This window comes from Physeter macrocephalus, unplaced genomic scaffold (assembly GCF_002837175.3).
Source record: "Physeter macrocephalus isolate SW-GA unplaced genomic scaffold, ASM283717v5 random_445, whole genome shotgun sequence".
In the NCBI taxonomy this organism is placed as follows: domain Eukaryota; kingdom Metazoa; phylum Chordata; class Mammalia; order Artiodactyla; family Physeteridae; genus Physeter; species Physeter macrocephalus.
Window position 1 is genome coordinate 51,047 of NW_021145731.1, and position 7,615 is coordinate 58,661.

The window sequence follows — 7,615 nt, forward strand, 5'->3', positions numbered from 1 at the left end:
GTGTCCCCTGCATCGGCAGGCGGACTCTCAACCACTGCGCCACCAGGGAAGCCCGGATGGTTAATTTTATGTGTCAACCTGACTGGGCCATGTTGTCCAGATATCTGGTCAAACTTTATTCTGGATGTTTCTGTGAAGGTGTTTTTTGGATGAGATTAACATTTAAATCAGCAGATTTTGAGTAAAGCAGATTACCCCATAATATGGGTGGGTCTCATCCAATCAGTTGAAGGCCCTAATGGAACAAAGATGACCTCCACCCTCTCCCCATGAGAAGGAAGGAATTCTGCCAACAGACTGCCTTTGGACTCAAAAACTGCAACTCTTTTCCTGAGTCTCCAGCCTGCCGGCCTCCCCCATCAGATTTTGGATTTGCCAAGCCTCCACAATTGCATGAGCCAATTCCTTAAAATAAATCTGTCTATATATACACATCCTGTTGGTTCTGTTTCTCTGGAGAACCCTAACTAATACAGTCTGTGCCCCTGAAGACCAGTTAGTTTACTGGTTTACTCAGCTCACGCTGAGTTGGGCTGTCACCTCCAAACACAGCCTTCCTCAGGGCTGTTTGTAGCTGTGCCTTCCTCTCCCCACAACAGCTAGGCCCCAAACCCTTCTCCCCCCTGAGTTTCCTACTTCCCAGGGAAAGCAGAGACATTCAGGAGGGAGCTCCCTTAACTTACTTCTCTCATCCTCCAACCTTTCCCAACACAACCCCCCCCAAATTATAAGATTTCTCTGCACCATTGCCCCCATTCTTCTCTCTGCTGGAAAGTGTCATTCCTACGGCCAAAGGCTAATGCCTCCACCTCTGATCTGAGTCCCATCTTCTCCCTCCTCCAGGAGCCTCCCCATAAATTATACCTCCCTCTCTCCTGTATGTTTAACTTTAAAAACAAAACAGATGAGACTTTTCTGTACCCCCAATTCCCTCCAGTTATGTCTCCTTCCCTTCCCAGCCCAGCTTCTTCAAAGAGCAGTCTACACAGTTCTAACTCTCCCTCCTCCCACTTATCCCTGGACTCTCACAGTCTGGCTTCTGTCCCCCTCACCTGCAGGAACCTGCTCTGAAGGACACACACACCCCTCAAGATGCTAGGCTCAGGGACATTTATCAGTCCTTGCCTTCAATCCTGACCTTCATACCGTTTGACACCTCCTTTGCAAAACCTTCCATCCACTTTCTACTGGTTCTCCTCCTAATGCTCATTCCTCCTTCATCAGCTCCTCACCCTCCATCTGTCCTCTAGACACTGTGTTTCCTAGCATCCTGTCCTCGGTTGTCTTGTCCTTCCCTTCCACTACTCTCTTCAAGGACTCTTTTCTACATTTATGATTTTAACCATCGCCCACCTTCCCTCTCTTCATCCCAGACATCCCCGCTGTGCTCCAGACTCATATACTCAATTATGAAAATGTCATTTTCATCTGACTTGTCCAAGATATTGGTATTAGTTATCTATTACTGCATAACAGCTTATCCCCAAATTTAGTGGCTTATAAAAGCAAACATTTATTCTGAGAATCAGGAATCTGGGAAAGACTTAGCTGGGTGTCTCATGAAGTTGCAGTGAAGATGCCAACCTGGGCCACTGTCATCTGAAGGACTGACTGGAGCTGGAGGCTCTGTCTCCAAGCTCGCTCGTTCACTGGCTGTCAGTTGGAGGCCTCAGTTCCTCTCTGGGTCTTGGCAGGAGGCCTCAATCCCTTGCCACGTGGACCTCCCCATGGAGGTGGTCCCACGTCCTCCAGGGTGAGCAATCCATGAGAGCAAGGAGGAAGGTGCAATGCCTTTTAGGACCTACTCTCAGAAGTGACCTACCATCACTTCTGTCATATTCTATTGGCCACATAGACCAATGCTGACACAACGTACCAATCTTTTACCCACTGCCAATTCATTCTCCACACTGTTTCTAGAATGATCTTTAAGCAAGTAAAACACCTCAAAGGCTTTCTGTTTTCTTCAGCATAAAAACCAAGCTCCTTAGCATAGCATACAAAGCCATTGGTGACCCAACCGGTAGCTAGAGCTCTCACCATGTCCATCCTTTAATACTTCTTTCTAGCCAAGATGTATGGTTCACAGTTCCCAGGAGGTGTCAGGATAATTCACTTCTCTGAGCCTTTTCATGTGCTGTTCCCTCTTTTTGGAATATCCCACTTCGGAAGGCTAACTCTGCAACTCTCCAAAATTCAGCAACTTGAGAACAGGAATTGTGTCTTGTCATCTCTGTATCTCATCACCTAGCATAGTACCCACCACAGAGGAGTTGTTCAACAAATGTTTACTGAATGAATAAGTGTGTGAGCAGGCAGTTCCTGCGTGCCTAGTACCCCTGTGGCATTTGTGGTATCCAAGGAACAGCTTGTCCACCTCTCAGTCACTCTCCCCTCTCAGACTACCTTTCCTGCCCAACCATCTCCCTTTGCTTCAGTGACATGGTTGGAAAACACATTCTGAATTCTAACCCACCTCATTTCTTGCTCACTCTGTGACCTTGGGAACATTATTTATTGCCTCTGAGCCTCTAGTCTTCATCTGCACCAAGGGTTAATAAAAAGGAGAGGATAAGATAAATTACTTAAATTAATATTAATTGAACTAGATACTGTGCTAGGCACTCTTAAATAAATTAGCTTGAGCAATAGTCATAGTATCCTGGTGAGACAGACTTTATACCCTTTCTACAGAAGAGGAAACTGCAGCTCAGAGTAGTTAGGTAGGTAACTTGGCCAAGGTCAGAAAGCTAGAAGATTTGAGGCAAGTGGTTGTATCACAGGCAACATTAGAAAAAAACAAATAAGCATCCAGTTGTCTTCCATCACTGAACAACTGAGATTTTCTTACTCTCACAGCTTTTTCCAGCCTAGTATCTCAAGGATAGAGGCTCTGACATTTCCCATCAGAACAACATTTGGTGAGCACTGCATCTTACCCCTGGGTCCAAGTCGCCAGGGTTTCCCCCAGTCTGCTCCTACAGATTCTGACAATGATCTCTACGTTCCTTCTGCACCTTTATTTTAAAGCATATTTACACCTGTCATATCTTACTAGATAGATGGGAAGGAATGAGTCTTCCCATTTTACAGGTGAGAAAATTGAGGTTCAAAGTAACTCACCTAAAGTCGTATGGTATCACTCCTCAACAGGAGGACAGTAGTCCCCATCAGAAGTTGACATGCCCATGGAACCAAGGGGACATGTTCTTCTAATTGACTGGGAAGCAGAAGAGTGGCATTAGGGAAGGAGAACCATTAAGTATATCAGACAGATCTGAGTTCTGATCTGAGCTCTTTGGGTTGCAAAACTACCATAGTTCAATTGAAAAAGAAAGAAGGAAGGAAGGAAGGAAGGAAGGAAGGAAGAAGAACCACAGTTTAGAAAGAGTAGTTCTGTTTTAGGAGCTAATCTTTGTGGCAGAATAGAGAGATCAGGAGCTCCTTGAGGGCAAAATTTTATCTTACCTTCATATCCCTGGTGCCTAGCACAGTTCCAGGGACATAACTGTATTTAATAAATGTTTGCTGTCTTGACTAGGGGATTTGGAAGGAAGGAGGCAGGGGAGGGAACTCGAGTGAGTTGAGAATCAAGAATCCAAGGGGGAGACAGCCTAGAAAGAGTGGGTCCAAGAGAGAGACTCCAGGCATTTGTGGCCCTGGTTCCCTCTCTCCAAGCCATGAGGAAATCCTCCAGAGGAAGAGAGTGCTGTGGCTTTAAATGACTTCAGCGTTGTCAATGAATCTGCTCTGCTAAAAGAGTTATCCTCTTGCTCCTGCGCTTGTCCTCCCCCTTCTCTCAGCTCCCCAAACCCTTCTCGGCTGCTATGATGGGATAATTAGATGCGAGAGCTCAGCACAGATGATGCTCCAGTTGCTTAGCAACTAATGGTTTCCATGGAGACCGCAAAGCACAGCCTCCAGAGCAGCCAGTGAGCAGCTCGGCAGGGCAGGGAGAAGACGCAACTCTCAGCTCCTCCAGAAACCTGGGGAGGGCCAGGGGTGGGGAAGGCGGGGGATTGGAGGGAGAAAGGAGGGTTTAAAGGCACAGGCCCCTCTTATCCTTTTAAAATCTGGTCCGAGCTCTGCCCTCCCCTACCTGACTCCATCCCCCTCATAATTTCAGATGGGGATGGGGGCTTAGGAGTGGACCCAACACGGCACACTCTGCAATAAACCCAACCTCTTCTTTCTGCTCCTGGTTTGTGACTGAAATGGGAAGAGATATCTCCCAAGCCCAAGTGTAAACATCCTCCCAGTTGGTGATGGGATTTGAAGAGTACTAAGAAGATCCCTCACTCCTGGAATTCCACCATTTAGTCTGTTCCCACTCTCCAAAGTTCTCAACGTGCAAAAGATCCTCTTTCAGTATGGAGAACGATGATAAGATCTGATCTAAAAGGGGACAAAAGCCAAGGTGCAGGAAAAACGGGATTCAGTTCTTCACCCAAAGGCAGCCTGTCCTGGGAGACTGGGGAAAAACACCTGCTCCTGATCTCCATCACAGGATCCAGAGCGTGTGGGGGGGGGCGGGGTTAGGGGGGAGGCAATACAGAGCATCTGGCGACTCAAAGTGTGGGGCTCCCAGACTAGCATCAATCAACGTTACCTGGAAGCTCGTTAGAAATGCAGAATTTCAGGCTCCACCTCAGACCCACTGAATCAGAAACTGCATCTTAACAAGATCCCCGGTGATTCATATGCACATTAAATTTGGAGAAGCACTGGTCTGAGGCCCTCCTACTCTGCTTGGGCCCATGAGTCGTATCTTTATTGTCACCGCCTGCTCACACCCCAGGCCTTGAGCCCTACCTTCCCACCGTGGGTGTAAGGACACAACCCCACCAGCCCCTTACTTCCCTACCAGGACCTCTTCCAGGACTGGGGAAGCTAGAGTGGCTCCTGGAGCAGAGAGACACACATAACACTCTCTGAGGAGGTCTACAACCTCTCCTGACAAAGTATTCCATGTTCCACAAGTGGTTCTACTGCTGAGTCTCAGTTTCCACAGCCACAAAAGGTAGCCAATGACATCTACCACCCAGGATGGCTGTGAGGGTAAGTGTGGAGCAAGGAAAGACCCTGCCCGGGGCTCAGGGTAGGTGCCTTCTCTTGTCTTCTCTCCACTCACAACTCCCCCTTCACGTCTCTCTAACACTGATGGTCTCTAACACAGATGGTGCCATCAGAGAAGTTGTGTCTCTTCTTCATTTTCTCCTGCCAGGTCTGTCTTCTTTTTTATTTATTTATTTATTTTATTTATTTTTGGCTGCACTGGGTCTTCGTTGCTGTGCGGGGGCTTTTTCTCTAGTGGCGGTGAGCAGGGTCTACTCTTTGCTGTGGTGCGCGGGCTTCTCAGTGCGGTGGCTTCTCTTGTTGCAGAGCACGGGCTCTAGGTATGCGGACTTCAGTAGTTGTGGCTCGCGGGCTCAGTAGTTGTGGCGCATGGGCCTAGTCGCTCCGCGGCATGTGGGATCTTCCCGGACCAGGGCTCGAACCCGTGTCCCCTGCATTGGCAGGCGGATTCTTAACCACTGCGCCACCAGGGAAGCCCCTCTCTCTCTTCTTTATTCTCAAACAGTTCACAAAGATTGCTGACCAAGGCTGACTGTGCCCACCCCCACCGCCACTGGGTGGGTCAGTGCCCACCTCTCCGAACACTGGAAGTCCTCCCCGGCATCCTTGGTCCCACTCTCTAGAAGAATGGGAAGCCCCATGCGCTCCCGGGCACCCACACCCCTCTGCCTCTCCCAGAGCTCAGGGCCTGGGCCTCAGTGGATGCCAAGAACTGGAACCCCTGGCTCTGCTGCCCCCACCCCCTACTACCTGCTTCTCTCAGCTTCTCTCCCATTCCTGCCCAACCAAGGCCCTTTCAGGAGCCCCTCAGGGTTATTCTCCTCTCCCTGCACACCAGGGCAAACTCAGAACTTGCCGCCCTCCTAGGAAGAGCCCCACACCACCTGAGGGGAACGGTCCTCTACAGGCTGGGCTCCAGATGCACGTGCAGGCAGGAACACTCATGCCCTTACACGTGGGTGCCCCAGAAGAAGGGGTTTTTCCTCCCCCCACCTTAGTTACCCTGCCCCTCTGCAGGTGACTAAGCCACCAAGATCCAGCCAGGGCCTCCCCCTTCTTGGCCTGAGGGCTAGCTCCCCATCCTGAAAAACCTGTCTGGGGGCCTCCCCTGAGGCTGTAGGGCCCAAGGGGCAGGTTGGACAGGATTCCCCTCTAGCCCCTCCCACCCCCAGGACAAAATCAGACACCCCCGGGGCAGGGCCTCACTTTCCTTAGGAAGCCACAGCCTTCCAGCACCCACCCCAGCTCCCAGCTATGGCATCTCCGCTGCCTGTCCGGACCTTGTCCTTGATCCTGATTCTGCTGGCTGTCCTGGCCCCCGGGGCTGCAGGTTTCTGCCATCTCTGGCCGGGGTGGGGAGGGGCTCGAGGAGGGACTGTGCCTTCCAGGACTGGCCAGTTGGGGTTGGGGGACTGGTGATGGCAGTGACCAGGCATCAGTCACTGGAGCCCAGGGCACACTCCTGGTCCCAGATCCAGGAGGCAGGGAGGTGTGGGGAAGAGTCCAAGGCTATGGATATGGGTGGGGTTGGGCTCTGCCCCCTCCTGGCACCCAGGGTCTAGCGGCTTGGTGGAGTACCTAGCTTCTGCAGCTCAAGCCTGCCACCTGGTGGTCTCACAGGCAAAGACTCGTGTTCTGCAAACGGACTGCAGAATAGGACTCTTTATCCTTAGAGAGGACCCCCAGGGGTGGGGGGCAGATCTATTGATGAGAGAGGGATTGATCCTCCCCTGTATTCCCTCCTGGCCCCCCAGCCGACTTCAACATCTCAAGCCTCTCTGGTCTGCTGTCCCCAGCGCTGACGGAAAGCCTGCTAGTTGCCCTGCCCCCCTGTCACCTCACAGGGGGCAATGCCACACTGATGGTCCGGAGAGCCAATGACAGCAAAGGTCTGCTACCCCCTCCCAGGCATCCCCTAGTCCCCAGAGATCCCTTCCCAGGACACCCGGCACCCCTCCTCCCACTCATCCCTTCCTATTGACCCCCTTCTTGGGCCATCCGTACTCTAAATACTGCCCTTCTCCTTGGGGTCTCCAGAAGCTTGACCCTGCCTCACACCCCCAATTTCCTGCCCAGTGGTGAAATCTAGCTTCGTGGTGCCTCCATGCCGCGGACGCAGGGAGCTGGTAAGCGTGGTGGACAGCGGGTCTGGCTTCACGGTCACCCGGCTCAGTGCGTACCAGATGACAAACCTAGTACCAGGAACCAAATACTAGTAAGTACCGGACCCTGGCCTGGGGCATCTGTGGGAGGGCCTACAGGAAGAGAAGCTGGGTCCTGACTTTGGTGTTGGTTGTGGGAGGTGGTCAGCATGGGGGAGAGTGAGGGCACAGCTAAAGGGGTCAAGAATGCACCTCTCCTGGGCACAACAGGAGGCATAGCTGTGAAGGGGGAGGCCTGGGCTCCCTCTGACCCTAAGTCCCAGATACTCACCGAGGATTCTCTCCTCTCTCTCCCAAATCTCACCACAAAAGCATTTCCTACCTAGTGACGAAGGGGGCATCCACTGAGTCCAGTAGAGAGGTCCCAATGTCCACAC

General features: G+C 51.4%; 1 protein-coding gene across 1 annotated transcript in view; it reads left to right on the top strand.

The window, feature by feature from the left end:
• UPK2 (uroplakin 2) overlaps window positions 1-7,611 on the top strand; it is a gene marked incomplete at its 3' end in the record, with an annotated part of 20,102 nt that extends 12,491 nt beyond the window's left edge. Inside the window, exons 3-6 of the mRNA XM_028485548.1 lie at window positions 5,177-5,224; window positions 6,831-6,965; window positions 7,153-7,291; window positions 7,551-7,611. Coding sequence (XP_028341349.1) covers window positions 5,177-5,224; window positions 6,831-6,965; window positions 7,153-7,291; window positions 7,551-7,611 — 383 coding nt within the window. The remainder of the gene's footprint in view (window positions 1-5,176; window positions 5,225-6,830; window positions 6,966-7,152; window positions 7,292-7,550) is intronic.
• Window positions 7,612-7,615: the final 4 nt, after the last annotated feature.